This window comes from Myxine glutinosa, chromosome 11 (genome assembly GCF_964187855.1).
Source record: "Myxine glutinosa chromosome 11, kmMyxGlut1.1, whole genome shotgun sequence".
Classification (NCBI taxonomy): domain Eukaryota; kingdom Metazoa; phylum Chordata; class Myxini; order Myxiniformes; family Myxinidae; genus Myxine; species Myxine glutinosa.
This window is the reverse complement of record NC_136271.1, coordinates 35,273,718-35,293,151: the sequence shown is the minus strand read 5'-3', so window position 1 is coordinate 35,293,151 and position 19,434 is coordinate 35,273,718. Positions and strand designations below refer to the sequence as shown.

The 19,434-nt window shown below is 44.2% G+C and overlaps 1 protein-coding gene across 1 annotated transcript in view; it reads right to left on the bottom strand.

Moving 5' to 3' along the window:
• RTEL1 (regulator of telomere elongation helicase 1) overlaps positions 1–19,434 on the bottom strand; it is a 131,949-nt gene that overhangs the window by 22,307 nt on the left and 90,208 nt on the right. The window contains exons 29-31 of the mRNA XM_068104061.2: positions 17,792–17,999; positions 16,438–16,602; positions 1,925–2,095 (exon numbers count right to left, since the gene is read on the bottom strand). Coding sequence (XP_067960162.2) covers positions 1,925–2,095; positions 16,438–16,602; positions 17,792–17,999 — 544 coding nt within the window. The remainder of the gene's footprint in view (positions 1–1,924; positions 2,096–16,437; positions 16,603–17,791; positions 18,000–19,434) is intronic.

The following is a 19,434-nucleotide window of genomic DNA, read 5'->3' as shown; positions in this document are numbered from 1 at the left end:
AAGTGACGTAATATTCCTCAATCTCAGCGGCTGTGTTTGTGCGAAAGTCAAGTCAAGTGTTGTCTCATGTATCTGTATGCATGTGTGCGTGAGTTGTGTCACAGGTCCTTCATGAGCTTTAGAGCCTGTATAAAACAAGACAACTGTGTAGCCGGGCTTATTTGATACATTAGTTTGTTGTTGTTGGTGTTGTTGTTGTAGTAGTACAGTACCAGACAGTTCTCTTGAACAAGTCCACGGCCCGGGGGACAGCAGACTGATCTCCCCAGGAGCGACCCAGAGATCCCCCACATCTAAGATGGTGTACTCCCACCCCCGCCACGACATAGTTAGAGGGAGAGAGAGTGAAAGAGAGAGTGAAAGAGAGAGTGAAAGAGAGAGTGAAAGAGAGAGTGAAAGAGAGAGTGAAAGAGAGAGTGAAAGAGAGAGTGAAAGAAAGTGAAAGAGAGAGAGTGAAAGAGAGAGAGTGAAAGAGAGAGAGTGAAAGAGAGAGAGTGAAAGAGAGAGTGAGAGTGAGAGAGAGAGAGAGAAAGAGAGTGAAAGAGAGAGAAAGAGAGTGAAAGAGAGTGAAAGGGAGTGAAAGAGAGTGAAAGAGAGTGAAAGAGAGTGAGAGAGAGTGAAAGAGAGTGAGAGAGAGAGAGAGAGAGAGAGTGAAAGAGAGTGAAAGAGAGTGAAAGCGAGTGAAAGCGAGTGAAAGAGAGTGAAAGAGAGTGAAAGAGAGTGCAAGAGAGTGCAAGAGAGTGAAATAGAGTGCAAGAGAGTGCAAGAGAGTGAAAGAGAGTGAAAGAGAGTGAAAGTGAAAGAGAGTGAAAGAGAGTGAAAGTGAAAGAGACTGAGACTGAGACTGAGAGACAGAGAGAGAGAGACAGACAGACAGACAGACAGACAGACAGACAGAGAGAGAGAGAGAGAGAGAAGAGAGAGAAGAGACAAGAAGGAAAGGGCCGGTCCATGAGGATTCATCGGCACTCTGACCGTGATCACTCTGCCCTGACAAATCCGGGCAGCAAGGAAGAAGGGGGGTAGAGGGTACATCACCGTGAAGTGGCTGATACTTTAGTTGAAGATGATAGTATGGGCTCGGTGAGGATACCAGTTAGCAAATAATGCAAGTATGAAATTTTTTTGACTTCAGACATGGACAGCCAGTTCGCGAATGACTTAGGCAAAAAACGGTGAATGGCAATTGATGAACCAATAAATTCCACATTCCTGTGCTATGCTCAGTCGAACGTCAGGCATTGACAGCACGTTCTCTATATTTTAATTCCAAACAGCATCATTCATAATTCCAATCACAAATGAATACTATGGTATTGATATATCAAAATATAATGTGAAATCATAATTGTATTGAGATATCAAACTAGCAAACCATCATCGTCTATTCATTTCCGGATTCGGGAGGAAGGTTTGTGTCGATCGCATTTCAAAATCACAATTGTATTGAGGAATTTCTGAAACCTCCTACCTACCTTACAACACCCGCTGGGACCCCAAAACATTCCACAGAAGGTTATTATATTTCGTTTCGTAAAATATGCAACTGGAATGGTTACTAAATGCGTCCCCCTGTCATGTGACCAGATCCTCAGCTCTAATTGGTGTACGTTTGTGGGGACATAAGGACAGACAAACGCTGTTCTAGAGCGCTACGCCATAAAAACATGAAGGACTTAACTATATCATCCCTGCCCAGCTGGTAATGCCCGGTAATGACATTTTGACCAGTGTGGTCTTCACTTGGCGTTCGGAAAAATCTTAACTGAGCCTTGCCCGCTGGGCAGCTATCCGAGATGGTTGTGCCTTCACTTTTGATTTTAATCTTCCTAACTCCAACTTTCTACCCCACGACTACACCGATTATGACCGATACTATACCCCATAGTTGTTTGTGGTATATGGCTCTGAAAGCTTTACATACCCTTGCTGCACACAAACATCTTGCTTCTCTCACTCCCAGAACACAGGTGAGAACCCCCATGGTTCAGATGTGTCATTGAGTTAAGTCCACCAATTTGCTCATGGCTTCCAAACTTCGATTTCTCCATTGCTCCCTTCGGGTCAATCTTCCTTATCTTCATAGGAGCTTCTTCTGCAGGTGAAATACAGAGGGGGGGAAAAAACAAAATTATCTGAAAGAAGAGTCCAAAAACTACATGACCCCCTTATAATAGCTTCCTCAATAATGGTCCTCCACCAAATCTGCACTCATTAAGGGGATTTACAGGGCTCGGGGGAGGAAGAAAGTGGGGGGGCTGGGGGCGGTTAAGCCCCCCCCCCCCCCCACCCCCACAATAGGTATTTGCTCTCTTCTCCAAAACTACACACACGATTTTGATGAAACTTGGCCACAAGCTGCATATTTGATGCCTAACGAAGGTGTATCGACCACATCAAAATCTGCGCTCATTAAAGGGGTTTTGGGGGGGAAGCGGTGTGGGGGGAGGGGGTTGACACCTCTCAATAGGTATTTGCTTTCTTCTCCGAAACTACACACACAATTTCAATGAAACTTGATCACAACCTTCATCGCACATGATGTATCAAAGCTTGTTCATGGCATTAAAAATATCAGGGTCTGAGGGCGTCTGTGGGGGGTTTGAGAGACAGTTGCTCCTGATCCAGGTGAGCTTGAGGCACTGCGGTGCTATTTTTTTATATATACAAGAACATAAACATCATCATCATTAACACGTTTTACAACAACTATCGGGGATACCTCTTCAAAGTGGTTTTACCCCTCCTCCTGCTCCCCCAACGCAAGTCGGAGGTCAAATCTTCCCTGCTGCCCAGATTCATCAAAGCAGCGTGGCCAAAGTCAGAATGGCAATCGGTCCTCATGGACTGGCCCTTCCCTTCTTGTGTTTTTCTTTCTTCCTCTCTAACTCTCACCAACTGTCGTGGCCCTGACTTTGTGAAGGTGGGCACTGAGAATACACCATTATGAATGTGGGGGGGATCTCTGGGTCGCTCCTGGGCGATCAATCAGCTGTCTTCATGCCACTGGCCATTCATTCACAATCTATTTATCCATCGTATCATTCTCATCTCAGTTATTCTATTCTGCTCACATCCTCGATCTGCATTGCCCACGTTTCACTTATAAACATCAATACCGGTCTGATCCAGGATTTATAAACTTAAACGTTTACATGTAATGAAATGTTTCTGTGCTTCATGATTCCCCCTTGGTTGTCTTCACTTACTCCAGGCTGACTTTATTCTTGATATAGCAGCTCATTCTGCACCTCCTGATGCCTGTACCATGTCTCCAAGGACGTTTTCTAAATTGAATTCTGAGCCAAGGAGCCTTTCTTTTTCTTCTCCATCTTTTTCATGAAATGATTGTTCCCACATCTTTTACACGTACAGTCACGTGAAAAAGTAAGTACACCCCATGTAAAGTTTTGACTTTTTCAACATATTTCAACATACAGCTATTTGATCTTCATTTCAACAACATTGATAGATCAATCAATCACTTGATAGATAAATCAATTGATAGATAAATCACTCCATCTACATCTCGCTGTCTGATAATATGGACCAACTTCTTCTACTCATCCCAACTCTCTCTTCCTCATATGTGGTGATTTCAATTGTCACCATGCCAGTTGGCTGGGTGTGGGTACCTCTCTCACCAGCCATGGCTCCTCAGCAAAGGACTTCTGCGACTCACTGGGACTGACACAATCTGTCAATTTCCCGACCCGGATCTCAGTCAATGGAGCATCTTCTCTTCTGGACTTGGTTATGACTAACTTCCCTGAAAATGTCTGCTGCTCTTCTTCTGCTCCAATTGGCTCATCTGATCATGTGCTTGTTAAAGTGGACATCTCTCTGACCATTCTCAGGGAGCCTGCTCAGCGTCGACGAGTCTGGCATTTCACTCAGGCCAACTGGCACGGTCTGCAAGCAGCCATCAATCATCTGGCCTGGTCTAACATCTCGACCACCTCTGACATCAACTCATCCTGGGAATTCTTCCAAAGTAAATTGCTCTCTCTCATGCACAGATTTATCCCATCTCGTCTTCAGTTGTCATACCCTTACTCCCGTCCATGGTACACGGATTCTTGTGGTGAGGCTGTTGCCCAGAAACAACTTGCCTTCGTCTCCTGGAAAGCAAATCCAATGGAAGGAAATCTCATTTCCTTTCACAAAGCCCGAAACAAGTGTGTGTCCATCCTCAGGAGAGCCAGGAAACAATATCTCTCCGTTCTCAAGACCGAACTCTCTTATATGTCTGCCTCTTCCAAATCCTGGAGGCGTCTGGTCAAATCGGTTTCTGGTGTTTGTTCCCCCTCCATCCCCTCCCTTACCTCAAACGGCTACACAGCTGACTCCGCAAGTGAAAAAGCTGAATGCCTCAACTCTGTGTTTGCCTCTAAATCTTGTGTCCCAAACCCATCCCTCTCTGTATCCACCGTACCCAGTCGTACCCAGCTGCTCCTGGACTCTGTGTCCTTTCCTCCTGACAAGGTGGAAAAGTTTCTGTCAACCCTCGACTCTGATTCTGCAACTGGACCCGACGGCATCAGTCCGCAGGTCCTAAAATCCTGTTCTTCCGCTCTTTCACTCCCTCTCTCTGTTCTCCTCACCCTCTCTTTTGCTCAAGGTCAACTGCCATCTGCTTGGAAATCAGTGAACATCACCGCTTCACACAAAAAGGTGCAAAAACAGATCCTAGCAACTACAGACCAATCAGCCTTCTCCCAATTATCAGCAAAGTCATGGAATCCATCATTGCTTCGGATATGAAATCTTTCCTCTTCTCCAATGGCTTGATCTCTGATCATCAATTTGGTTTCAGACCAGGTCACTCTACTCTGGACATGCTGCTTCTGCTGTCTCAACAATGGATGGAGGTCCTCAATGCCAAACAGGAAATTAGAGCTGTCTCCCTCGACATATCACGTGCCTTCGATACGGTCTGGCACCCCGCTCTGCTCACCAAACTCTCCTCCTTTGGTATCCATGGAAATCTCCACGCATGGCTGGTGGACTTCCTCTCTAGTCGTAGTCAACGTGTGGCCCTGAATGGGTTTCTCTCATCTCCTCTTCCTGTTCAGGCTGGAGTTCCCCAAGGCAGTGTTCTGGGCCCTGTGCTTTTTCTGGTCTTCATCAATAATCTCTCTGACTCTCTTGAAAATCCTCTCTATCTCTTTGCTGATGACTCCACTCTCTGCCGCTCCATTCCTCATCCCTCATATCGGCAGTCTGCAGCCTCCTCACTCTCTGCAGACCTGGACAAAATCACAGACTGGGCAAACAAGTGGAACATGTCTTTCAATCCTGACAAATCTCACACTCTTACGTTGTCTCTCCGAAAAGACCGACTCGACAACCCTCCCATCTAGTTTCTGAATAATCCTCTCCAAGAAGTTCTGTCACTCAAGCTTTTGGGTCTCACTATCTGCCATGATCTTTCCTGGGAAAACCACATTTCCAAGCTGGCCTCCAAAGCCAGTCGCCGACTGGGCATCCTCCGTCGTGCGAAGTCCTTCCTTGGCACACCTGAGCTCCTCACCACATACAAGGCTTTCATCCGCAGCTCAGTGGAGTACTGCTCTCTCCTCTGGGCTGGTGCTCCTGCCTCACACCTAGCTCGTCTTTACGCTGTTGAAACCAAAGCATTCAGAATCATTGGAATCTCCCGCGATGACGCTATCTCCGAGGGCCTTTCACTTACTCACCGCAGGCAGGTTGGTGGTCTTTCCATCTTCTACCAACTCCTCTCCGGCCTAGCCCCCCCCCAGCCCTGTCTGTGCTCTGTCCCCCAAATATTCCTACAGGTCGCACAAGATCTGCCTGCAACCCTCTTATGGTTAAACTGCCAAAATCAAGACTCTCTGCTGACCTTCACTCCTTCATTCCTCTTTTCTCCCACCTTTGAAACAAACTCCCTCACTCTCTTCAATCCCACTCCTCCCTCCAGGTCTTTAAAACAGCTGTTCACCACCATCTCTTATCTTCCCCAATCCAAAACCTTGATCTTTTCTACCCCCGCTAATTTCACCCCAAATCCACTTTTTTGAAATACCAACTTCTTTCCAGGAAGTCCTTGGTGTCCTTGCATTTGATACCTATCCTGCCTCCCCCCAAGCCCTCCCCCTCCCACACATCTCCCGATGTCCCTGCTCTCAAATGTTGTGTTTGTGTCCTTCCTCCCCTTCTCTCCCCATCTCGTCTACTGCTCCCCTTTTTAAATACTTTGTTTGCTTGTTTGTTTGATTTGCTTGTTTGATAAATGTTAGCTCTTTCACGAGCCTCGATTCTGTATACAAAAAAAATAAAAAATAAAATAAAAAGTGATATAATATAACAAATATCATGAAACATTTACATTTTGTAGTCCATTGCATAATTTAAATAAACATAAATGCAAATTTCGCATGTGGAAAAAGTAAGTACACCTTTGGCTTGGGTGTACAGTACAGTAGAGGATTTGCAAGTGCTTGTGAGTTTGGCGTATAGGCAGATGAACAAGTGACTGGGGGAATGTAGAGGTTTGACATAACGGAAGGTTTTGCTGGCTGCTCTAATTTTAACAGTGTATTTCAGTGGTCATGTCAGCCAGGGGTAGTGCTGATTTAGCTTGAGTTATTGTATTGGTGAAATAAATGTCCTTGTGCACAAGGGTGAGGAGGCCCCCTCCCAAACCATGTGGTCTGTCTTCTAAAATGTTGATGTGTATAAATAAATAAAGGTGTGTATGGTGTGTAGGAAGTAACTAAAATAATACTCACAAATAACCTGTTGATTGACTTGCAGAGACAACCGACGTATAATTTAATTATCTAAGGATGAAGCTCCTCCTTTCACTTTAGAAGAAATATCAGACACCTTTAGAAAACTTTCCATAACAGGCTCAAATCTCATACCCACTAAACACTTAAAACATATTGGTACACACAACCATATATTTGTGTAGGAAGTGATAAATTCCAGTTCTTTTCCGAAACATAAAATTGACATTTAGTTGCAGTGTGTCAAGATTAATCTTTTGAGAATTGGTTTGTAGTTTATGGATGTATTGGGGAGGTTTGGGTGTAAGGTAAGCAAGTCATGTTTGGCACCATTTTAGTGTGATGCTGTTAGGTTGGAGTCATTTGTCATTTGTTGTGATCCCGGTGCAGTCATTCTTGTTATATGATGAAAAGGTTTTGTTGATTGTAACATGTGCTTATCTACCTTAGTTTGAGACCCAAAGTTTATCATTGTTGCTCATGTTTGTTGTATAAATCTTTTGTATCAATGTGCGTCTCAGTACAGTGTCAAAAGCCTCGTCGATGTTGATGGTAGTGAGTAAGGTAAGTTTGGGGGTTTGGGTTTGTAAATGTCATCTAAAATGAACTGCTTCAAGATAGTGAAATCCGCAAACCCCCTATAGTTCGTTGCACGACAACATGTAGCCTGCAGTAGTTAGTTATTTTCTATTGAATGTAAAGATTAGCCCTTTCCCATTGTGTAGTAATCAAAACAAATATGCGTTGAAGTTAGACAGGATTTCAAACCCTCGTTGGTTAAGGGAAGCCATTTTTAATGAGCAGGAAGGCGTGACCAAAAGCACGGCCCACGTGACCAATGGCGAGCCGGGAACCTGTCGCCATGATGCGGCAAACCTCAGCCAATGGGAGGCTGTGGAACATTTTGAGGGGCGTGGGCGGATCTGGTAAAAGCCCACACGGATCGCAATTTCATTCTCTTGCCTTGGATTTTGCCACGTGGACGACACGCTTCTCTTTGCCGGGGATTTCGCAGCGCACAGGACGACATTTCTCTTTGCTTGGATTTTGCAGCGCACAGGACAACAGCTCTCTCTTGCTTTGGATTTCGCCACGTGGACGACACCCTGCTCTGGACTCTGTTGTTTTGGCTCCACCAGACGACATGTGCTTTGGCCTTTGTGTTTCGTCGACCACCAACCGCTTCTGCGCCGATCTCTTGCGCCATCCGGCTGACCTGCAAGCGTTGGCTTTCGATACGACTCAGCTGAGCTGAAGTTGTCTGCCTGCGTGGAAGCTCGTCCCACCTGCGCTGAATCTAGCTCAACCTGCGCTGGAGTTCGTCCTTCGGACCTGACCTCATCGAGCCGCGAGCTGCGCACACCAGACCACGTGGTCATCAGCGAGGCAATTCCAGCACGTACATCGGTACGCCAATAACCAGTGTGTTTAATTCCCTGTGTGAGTGTGTCAGAGTGTGAAGGCGCCAGTGGGGTTTATTATGATAGGTAAGAATTGTTAAGCTGAATCTTCGTCTCTGTTTCTCTATGCCTTCTAAATAAAAGGCTGTACATTTCGTTGTTACATTCCAACCTGTTCGGTACGTCCTTTCTCCATTGGCCTAGCATCATCCGAGACCGAATTTGGCTAGACTCAGGTCCATAAATCGCGTGGGGTAATGCCGCTTTCCACACCGTGCAAATCTGCTCGGCACCCATAAGGTGTGGGAAAGTGAGGGTTCGATCGCGCGGTTCTTCGGCATGTGCATGCACCTTGATCCATGCACCTTGAAGGTATTCGTGATTCTCCGGTATTAACCGAGGGGAATCACGCTACACAAAATTGTTGCCAAGGAGTGGGGATTTGAACCACAGCAAAAATATATATATATATATATATTGTATACAACAATATATATATTGTATATATATATATATATACAACAATATATATATTCTTCCTCTTCTTGATTTCCCTTGATTTCTCTTTCCCCACGCTCGGTGATGACGTAGCACCCTTTACAGCATTTCCGGTGCGCTATAGCGCGTATTTGGGGCGCGATAGTCATGTGCTGTGCAGTTTTTTAGGTAGCCGTGATAGCAGAGTGCGCGATAGTAAACTATCGCCCTTCTAGCCCGCGATAGGAAACTGCTCGAGGTTTTAAAAAAAGTTTAGGTTAGCAAAAACGGGAAAATAATGTAAATTGCACAGTTATATTGTCAAAAAAGGCCTTCTTCAGGGAACAAGTAATGGGGGTTTTTTTTTTGTTGTTTTTTTTGTATACAAGATCGAGGCTCGTGAAAGAGCAAACATTAATCACACAGAAAGACAAACAGACAAACCGACACATAAAACAAATAACATCGGGAGCGGTAGACAAGATGGGGAGAGAGGGGGAAGGACACAAACACAACATTTGAGAGCAGGGACCGAGAGACATGGAGACATCGAGAGATCTGTGGGAGGGAGAGGGCTTTGGGGTTAACAATTTGGTTAACAATCTATCTATAATTCCAGTAATCTCTGTGTGTATGTTTGTATGTTTGTATGTTTGTATGTTTGTATGTCTGTGACCGCTGTTTCTCGACAACCACGGGTCCGATATACTTTAAACTTGCCAGGTATATTGCTGGGGACCCGAGGATGTGCCTTTTCAAGGTTTCATATTAATCGGACAAGTAGTTACCGAGCTATGTCCAAAAAACGATTCAACCAATCAGAGAGCAGCGAGCTATCACGTGTGCCGAACGTGGCGAACAGACTCTGCCTCGGACGGCACATTTGAGAGCGTATTCATTTATTTCACGTTGGAAAACTATGTTGCCGTTAAACTATGTTTTAAAACTAATTAAAACTACTATCTATAATTCCACGGGTCCGATAAAAAACACCGTACTCGCAAGCCGTTCGCTTTGGACCAAACCATTTCATGTAAATAGAGGGGGGGGATTGTCACCGTACTCGCAAGCCGTTCGCTTTGGACCAAACCATTTCATGTAAATAGAGGGGGGGGATATAATTTTAGATATATATATAGTACGGGCATGCCCTAGTTTGTTAAATTTGGTTAACAATTTACAGCTGTTCTGCAGCAATGTAAGTAAATTAAGCCTTGAAAGTTGATGCAAACAATTCCTACAGGTGTCCCAACCTCTGCTGATTACTTGATTACAAACCCCATGTCTGTATAAAAGCAGTATTGGAACAGACTGTTATTACACCCTCTGAAGCATTATTTGGACAATATTGCACTGCAGGAAGTAGTACAGACTTGGCATTTAATATGGAATTTTTTTTTTTTCTTGACTTGGGTTTACTTTCTTAACTCAGTATATCAATCTGGTGAGTTTCTTTTACACTTTGGTGATTTATTTGTTAAAAGAACCATGTCACTGATTGTCTGTCGCAGCAAGAAGTCAACAACAGGATTATATCACAGGTGGCGTGGCAAAATGTACGGACAGGTGCATTTGATGATTGGCTTCACAGTCGGGTATACAAGGGTTGTTGCGTTCTGTATTCGTGGAAAACAACTGCTGCACATCTCCAAAAGTTATTGCCGCTTCCTCTGGAGATGGTCCGTCAACTCGACAATGCTGTTTGTCATGGAGTGGTGGCTTTACGAAATTACGGCATGAAACGGCGTGCTATTGCTCGGCAGTATGGCATCACTCAAGGTCAGGTGTCAAAGATCCGGAAACGAAATGCTCAGAGGGGTGTCACTACTCCAATACCGAGGCCAGGACGTCCCCGCAGAACCCCAAGGAGGGATGATCGCCAGCTGCACCGGTTAGTCCGCAATGGCCGTTAGAAGGGCTATAGCTAGAGGGCATTAGAAGGGCTATAGCTAGAGGGCATTAGAAGGGCTATAGCTAGAGGGCATTAAAAGGGCTTTAGCGAGAGGGCATTAGAAGGGCTATAGCTAGAGGGCATTAGAGGGGCTGTAGCTAGAGTGAATTGGAGGGGCTATGGCTCGAGGGCATTAGAAGGGCTATAGCTAGAAGGCATTAGAAGGGCTATAGCTAGAGGGCATTTGAGGGGCTATAGCTAGAGGGCATTAGAAGGGCTATAGCTAGAAGGCATTAGAGGGGCTGTAGCTAGAGGGCATTGGAGGGGCTATAGCTAGAGGGCATTGGAGGAGCTATAGCTGGAGGGCATTAGAAGGGCAATAGCTGGAGGGTATTAGAAGGGCTATAGCTAGAGGGCATTAGAAGGGCTATAGCTAGAGGGCATGAGAAGGGCAAAAGCTGGAGGACATTACAAGGGCTATAGCTAGAATTTACAGCTGTTCTGCAGCAATGTAAGTAAATTAAGCCTTGAAAGTAGATGCAAACAATTCCTACAGGTGTGCCAACCTCTGCTGATTACTTGATTACAAACCCCATGTCTGTATAAAGGGCTATATAAAGGGCCATTAGAAGCTATATAATATAAAGGGTCTGTATAAAGGGCCATTAGAAGGGCTATAGCTATAAGAGGGGCTTTCGCTAGAGGGCATTAGAAGGGCTATAGCTAGAGGGCATTAGAAGGGCTCCAGCTAGAGGACATTAGAAGGGCTTTAGCTAGAGGGCATTAGAAGGTCTATAGCTCGAGGGCATTAGAACAGCTATAGCTAGAGGGCATTAGAAGGGCTATAGCTAGAGGGCATTAGAACAGCTATAGATAGAGGGCATTAGAAGGGCTATAGCTAGAGGGCATTAGAACAGCTATAGCTGGAGGGCATTCGAAGGACTATAGCTTGAGGGCATTAGAACAGCTATAGCTAGAGGGCATTAGAAGGGCTATAGCTAGAGGGCATTAGAAGGGCTATAGCTAGAGGGCATTAGAACAGCTATAGCTAGAGGGCATTAGAAGGGCTATTGCTAGAGGGCATTAGAATGGCTATAGCTGAAGGGCATTAGAAGGGCTATAGCTGGAGGGCATGAGAAGGGCTATAGCGAGAGGGCATTAGAAGGGCTATAGCTAGAGGGCATTACAGGGGCTATAGGTAGAGGGCATTAGAGGGGCTATAGCTGGAGGGCATGAGAAGGGCTATAGCTAGAGGGCATTAGAAGGGCTATAGCGAGAGGGCATGAGAAGGGCTACAGCTGGAGGGCATGAGAAGGGCTATAGCTGGAGGGCATTAGAAGGGCTATAGCTAGAGGACATTAGAAGGGCTATAGCTCGAGGGCATTAGAAGGGCTATAGCGAGACGGCATTAGAAGGGCTATAGCTAGAGGGCATGAGAAGGGCTATTGCTAGAGGGCATTAGAACAGCTATAGCTAGAGGGCATTAGAAGGGCTCCAGCTAGAGGGCATTAGAAGGGCTATAGCTCGAGGTCATTAGAACAGCTCTAGCTCGAGGGCATTCGAACAGCTATAGCTAGAGGGCATTAGAACAGCTATAGCTAGAGGGCATTAGAAGGGCTACAGCTGGAGGGCATTAGAAGGGCTATAGCTAGAGGGCATTAGAGGGGCTATAGCTAGAGGGCATTAGAAGGGCTATAGCTAGAGGGCATGAGAAGGGCTACAGCTGGAGGGCATTAGAAGGGCTATAGCTCGAGGGCATTAGAAGGGCTATAGCGAGACGGCATTAGAAGGGCTATAGCTAGAGGGCATGAGAAGGGCTATTGCTAGAGGGCATTAGAACAGTTATAGCTAGAGGGCATTAGAAGGGCTACAGCTGGAGGGCATTAGAAGGGCTATAGCTAGAGGGCATTAGAGGGGCTATAGCTAGAGGGCATTAGAAGGGCTATAGCTAGAGGGCATTAGAACGGCTATAGCTAGAGGGCATTAGAAGGGCTACAGCTGGAGGGCATTAGAAGGGCTATAGCGAGAGGGCATTAGAAGGGCTATAGCTAGAGGGCATTAGAAGGGCTATAGCTAGAGGGCATTAGAAGGGCTATAGCTCGAGGGCATTAGAAGGGCTATAGCTAGAGGGCATGAGAAGGGCTATAACTAGAGGGCATTAGAACGGCTATAGTTAGAGGGCATTAGAAGGGCTACAGCTGGAGGGCATTAGAAGGGCTATAGCTAGAGGGCATTAGAAGGGCTATAGCTAGAGGGCATTAGAACGGCTATAGCTAGAGGGCATTAGAAGGGCTACAGCTGGAGGGCATTAGAGGGCTATAGCTAGAGGGCATTAGAACGGCTATAGCTAGAGGGCATTAGAAGGGCTACAGCTGGAGGGCATTAGAAGGGCTACAGCTGGAGGGCATTAGAAGGGCTATAGCTAGAGGGCATTAGAGGGGCTATAGCTAGAGGGCATTAGAAGGGGAAAAAAAGGGCAATTACATACAGGGGATTTACCATTGATCTCCAACTAATTAACATAGCCCCGCTCCTCGTCATGGTAACAATTATACACTTGCATGACATATGGTCTAACGGATCCCTACTTATGATACATGGGGTTTCCGAAACGTCACGTGTGTTTCAATTGAAACACGTGACGTTTCGGTCAATGGTCGACAAGACTCGACTGCATCCAATAAAATATTATTTCGGAATTCAACTGAAGTTACATTTGTGCAGCGTTAAACACTGGATTTTATCAGCAAAATAGTTGACAAGGGCATGTTTACTGACGCAGGAAACTGCGGATGAGGTTTCAAGTGTTAGATCTCCCTCAGAATGAAAGAGACAAACAAAAATAAAATGCTCTGAAAAAAGGATAACATTCAAAATGTCAGACACGGAGGTAAATGTGCTCTTGCAAACTTTTAACTGATAAAATATATCATATTTATCATGTCTGGTGATGCAGTCTTGGTTATCATGTCTGGTGTTTGTGAGACGTTACATTCATTTAATCTTTACTTGTCAAGTATACTCTTCACCAAGAAAACTTGAGCAACAAAACTTTGGAGTCTTGTATTGTTTCTCAAATGGTTCATATTCTAGTTGAAGAGGATCTGTACATTGATCTGCACATTTCAGAAACAAATACGTCAGTGGAAGGCAAAGTTACGCTATGCCAAAAAAAGATCGCTATCTGAAATGAGCACAAATGGGAATGACACCAGTCCACAAATGATCACAGACATGTTTACCTTGGCAGATTACAGACCTGCGTCATTGACCCCAATACAAGAAGGTACACGTCATGACATTAAACATCGACAAAATTAGACAAAACAACCATTCTGAGTACTGCGCTGCAATACATGTCCCCTACCAAAGTTCAAAGTGCCATAACTTTGTCAAAAATGATCGAATATGCAAATTTATGCACGGTTGATGCTGGTTTTCAAACTTGATCTGAGGTATGCTGAGACACATGTGTGTCACGCCTCGCCTCGTTGATAAGCCCGCAAGGTCGCTCTGTGCAGCGGCCTGCACGTATTGCACTGTGTGAATTATATATACTAGGGCATGCCCGTACTATATATATATCTAAAAGTATATCCCCCCCCCCCCCCCCCCCCTCTATTTACATGCAATGGTTTGGTCCAAAGCTAACGGCTTGCGAGTACGGTGACAATCCCCCCCCTCTATTTACATGAAATGGTTTGGTCCAAAGCTAACGGCTAGCGGAGTTTGGTAAAGAAATCGCCATAGCGTGCACAAATGCGCAGGAAAGCGAAAGAATCGCAAATTAGTTTTAATTAGTTGTAAAACATAGTTTAACGCCAACATAGCGGCAACATAGTTTGCCAACGTGAAATAAATGAATACGCTCTCAAATGTGCCAAAAAAAAAAAAAAACGCTACCCGTACGCTCTACCCCGCCCGTACGCCCGTAAACAAAAAAAACAACGCTCTTCGCTTCCGCCCTTCGCTCTGACTGAATTGGGAGAAATAATGCGCATAAGAAATCGAGAAATTATTATTTTCTCCGGAAGAAATCGAATTACGTACCGTAATGGCGCACGCGCTGGGCTCAGCATCAGCTCGCTCTCACATCGGCCACGCCTACGCAATAACGCGTTCTGTGATTGGATGCCGGAAGTGCAGTCCTCACTGTCCGGAAGGTCGTATATCGCAGTTACGATGAATCGCAAATTAGTTTTTATTAGTTTTAAAACATAGTTTAACGGCAACATAGTTTGCAAACGTGAAATAAATGAATACGCTCTCAAATGTGCCATCCGAGGCAGAGTGTGTCCGCCACGTTCGGCACACGCGATAGCTCGCTGCTCTCTGATTGGTTGAATCGTTTTTTGGACATAGCTCGGTAAGTAATTGTCCGATTAATATGAAACCTTGAAAAGGCACATCCTCGGGTCCCCAGCAATATACCTGGCAAGTTTCAAGTATATCGGACCGGTAGTTGTCGAGAAACAGCGGTCACAGACATACAAACAAACAAACAAACGTACAAACAAACATACACACAGAGATTACTGGAATTATAGATAGATTATTACCAACTCACGGTCTGAGGTACTAGCGATTCAAGAGATATCCATTTTTTTTAATGGCACATTGGAGAAGCCAATGCGAGGTTTCTTCTTCCTCAGCTTGTCACAACTCTGTCAAATGCGATCGAGTTAAAAAAGTCAGAATTTGACCAAATCTTTTTTATTCGTTTGTTAATATACCTCAGCTATTGACAAATCTTAAATTAGAATTTTATTTGAGGTTAAAATGACCGCGACAGGTCGTGTCCAACGATGCTTTCAGTCTGTACATGTAATAAATAATGAAATCCGCACACTTGACGCCTCTTCTTCTTCACGCAATAACTTCTAGCTTCCAGACCGTACATCCAATCATCTTGAAATTTTGGACACTTGTTACTCTTCATGACTTCCACTATAGTATGAAGTTTCACGTCGATCAATAAAGCGATTGAAGAGATATCCATTTTTTTAATATTTTCGTTTAATTAACGATATCTGCCAAACCACGTGAGCTATCGCAAATTCCAAAAGGGCATTTTAGTAGACTGACATGCGAAACAGATCTGTGAAGTTTCCCCTCGATTGGATCAAAAATGAGGGACGGGCTCGGTTTTAAAGGTTCATGCTTAAAAACGTCATAACTCTGAAACCATGTGACGCATGACGTCATGCTCGCTGACTTTTTTGTTCGTCATGGGTATGCGATTCTGCCTGCAAAGTTTGGCCTCGATCTGTTCAGCCGTTGCAGAGAAAAAGGGGTTTTCGTGTTTTCACGAAAAACAATATGGCGCCCGAACCACGTGACCTGTGACGTCATAATTACCATTAAAATATTCGACAGACCGATTCCCCCTTATGGTGAAAATTTGATCTCAATTGGTCCTATTATTGCAGAGAAAATCTTTTTTAAAGGAAATTAAAACTTAAAATGACACTGAGTTAAGGATCATCAGAATTATCAGAATTACCAAAGTTCAAAGTGCCATAACTTTGTAAAAAATGATCGAAACGTCGTGAAGTTCGAACTTGATCTGTAACATATCATGAGGAAACCATGCGCCAAGTTTGAAATCATCAGCATTAAGCGTTTAGAAAAAAAGGTCCGGAAAACTGTTCTTTGCGTGACGGACTGACGGACGGACAGACTGACGGACAGAGGGACGGCATGCAAACCTATAGTCCCCTCCGGTATACACCGGTAGGGGACTAATAAATGGTTCCCACCACACTTGTACATAATTTTTTAAAAATGAACCACAAGCACTCTAAAGAAAAACCAAGAAGTAATAAAAATAACTTTGTAGATGTCATGAGCTCGGTGAGTGTAGATTTACATGTTGAAGCTTTAATTGTAACAGGAAAATAAACAGGATGATGTTTACTTGTCGTGTTTTCCGTTGGGTGCTGAAGTGGCTTCCAAAGGACACGTGCCTGCTGGACATGCGATTCGCCATCTTCCACTGAAGCCCCAGAACCCTGCCTGGTGATGCTCTGATATGCGGCCTCAAAGGCCTGCTTGTGTTGTGGTCGAACAAAACCATAAAAATCTGCAAAAAAAACCCAAAAACATGCACAAACTAGAACGGCGCTCAGGAGAGAGCACACATCCGCCAGGCTGAACAGTCTACGTTTGGTAACCCACCAATAGGACAGATCTGCATATGAACCTGAATCAAAATCGAATTGGCTTATTCTTCTCACATAAGCAACTCACCCACCAAGTTTTGTCCTAACCCATCCACAACGTATTGAAATATCATGCTTTAACATATATCGTTTTTGGCCCCATGTCTCAATTATGAAGAATCACTGATTTAAATAAAAAAATCCAGCACCCGGATTCGGATCTTCACCAAAATCGAATCAATTCGGCCTTGTCATACCCAATCTGTCCAAAAGTTTCGTACAAAAGTCTATAAAATGTTGAAACATCATGCTCACAGACAGACAGACATCGACAATTAGTGGTGACAACATAATCTCCATCCACCTTTGGTGGTTGAGGTAATGAGGTAAAAAGAACAGCATGACACAATGGGTGAGCAGAAAAGAAAGTTATTGCTTGGGGGTTGTGTCGGGGTGGGTACACGAAGAGAGTGGAAAACAAAAACAAAAGGGGAGGCACACACACCGAGCAAATGAGAGAAGGGGGAGGCTCGTGCACCGAGCCAAAGAGAGAATGGAGAGGTTCATGCACAAAACAAGAGGGGAGAGGGACGCAAAACGGGAAACAAAAGGGCAAACGACACATTAGAGTTCTTTTTAGTCTTTTAAATCATAATATGCAATAAATAGGTAAAGAGAATTGGAACCAGGAAGAGGTAGTTTGGAACATTATGTTTTGCGGCCTTTTCAAATTCAGTTTTACGTACTTGCATCTCAGACAACACAGATGTCTTTCATGTCGATATGAATTCTGACCTTTAAATTTAACAGCAAAATTAAGAGGCCAACCATGCTTTAAAAGTACTTTGGGATTTTGTTCTACACAAATGATTTTAGACCAAACAGCCGGAACACTCAACAATGCAGCGTTCCTTCGTGACAATGCATCCGAACAGCAATTTGTGTGTGATTCGACTCCATCCGAGTTTGCAAAGAGCCATGCTTCAGAAATCAAAGTTTTACAAACGAATACCAAAATACCTCTTGAAGCTTTCAACTCGATGAAAAACTTTTTCCATCGACACATTGCAAAAAATTACAACAACAACTTCACCGGGAAGCTGTTCAAACCTCGAAATAAAGAGTGCATCCGCGAATCGGAGCCGAATATCTCCCGCAGGCAGTTGAGCAATGCAGGCAGCTCCTCTGTCTCCTTGTAGCTCCGCAGGGCCTTGGCGAACATCCCGTAGTTTTGGTGGCTCAGGGTGCATTTTACCTGCACCAAGTACCCTCGAGCCTTGTCGTGCTTGGTCATGTTTTCTGAACATGACTGAGGCTTCTGCACGCATCACCAAAACCAAACCAAACCCAACAACATGATATAAACAAGAACAAGAGCAATCAGATTGCAAACCCTCGCCAGGATGTATTTTCAGTGGTTTTTTAAGGCTTTTGTGTTCAAACAAATATGGCGGCCGAACCACGTGACCGATGACGTCATCATTTTTTTTTTATAAACCAATTTATTCATAGATTGTGCTCAAGAAATTTAATCTTGATCGGATGAAGTTTTATACTTATCGAATTATGACGTCATATTGGAGGCACCTATGACATCATCATTAACATTTTATTCCCCATGGAGAGTTCTTTACAATGAGCCATGTCTCAATTTTTTCTATTCAGCCCTTTCGGAGATATGGAGGTGCAACGTTTTTCGGTTTTTCCAAGATGGCGGGCAAACCACGTGACCGATGACGTCATCATTTTTTTTCTCCGCCAGTTTATGCCGACATGGCGCTCAAGAAATTTCATCTTGATTGTATGAAGTTTTGTACTTGTCGACTTATGACATCACAATGGAGGCACCTATGACATCATTAACATATTTGATTCCCCATGGAGAGTTCTTTACAATGAGCCATGTCTCAATTTTTTCTATTCAGTGCTTTCCGAGATATAGAGGTGCAAAGTTTTTCGATTTTTCCAAGATGGCGAACCAACGGTTGCAGAGAAAATCATATTTATTCTGTGCGGACGAACAGACAGACAAACAAACAGACAGACAGACAAACAAACAAACTGACTCAAATGCAATACCCTCTCCTCTGGCGAGGGTAAAAAGAAGAAGATAACTCCACAAAGGCAGGGTACATTGCATAAAATGCATAAAAAAGCATTGCATAAAAATGCATAAAAGCACTGCTCGAGTTAATGGCATAAGGTCAATGAATTGTTGCAGAAAAAGATTTACAAGCGTCTCCACAAGTGTGGTGGTTGCATGGTCAATGGATTAAAGCCATCTTTTCCTATGGCTGATGCGAATTTGTTCCCCAATGGCTGTTCACTCTCGCATTCCTGCACTTGGCAGGTGTGGCGATTATGCCAAATACCTCTCAGCCTGAGTTGAGTGAGGCCTTTGTCCTGCAATGGACTGGTATCAGCAAGTTTGTGGTTTAGGTAAGTCGGTTTAAACCTAATCAAATGAAAATAGATTTGAAATTACAGGAGCAAGGCCAACTGATCAGATGCACGTACAGCTCATACAGGTAAAGCATGACTCGACGAAGGCTTTAATCCGCATCCTGAATATCCTCAGAATTGACTTAAGATGCATCCGCAAAGTCAGAACTGGAGTATTTGGAGGACAGATCAAAATTGGAATCATGTTCCAGAGATTTTTTTTTTTTTTTTTTGTATACAAGATCGAGGCTCGTGAAAGAGCTATCATTAATCACACAAAAAGTCAAACCGACACACAAAACACAAAAAAC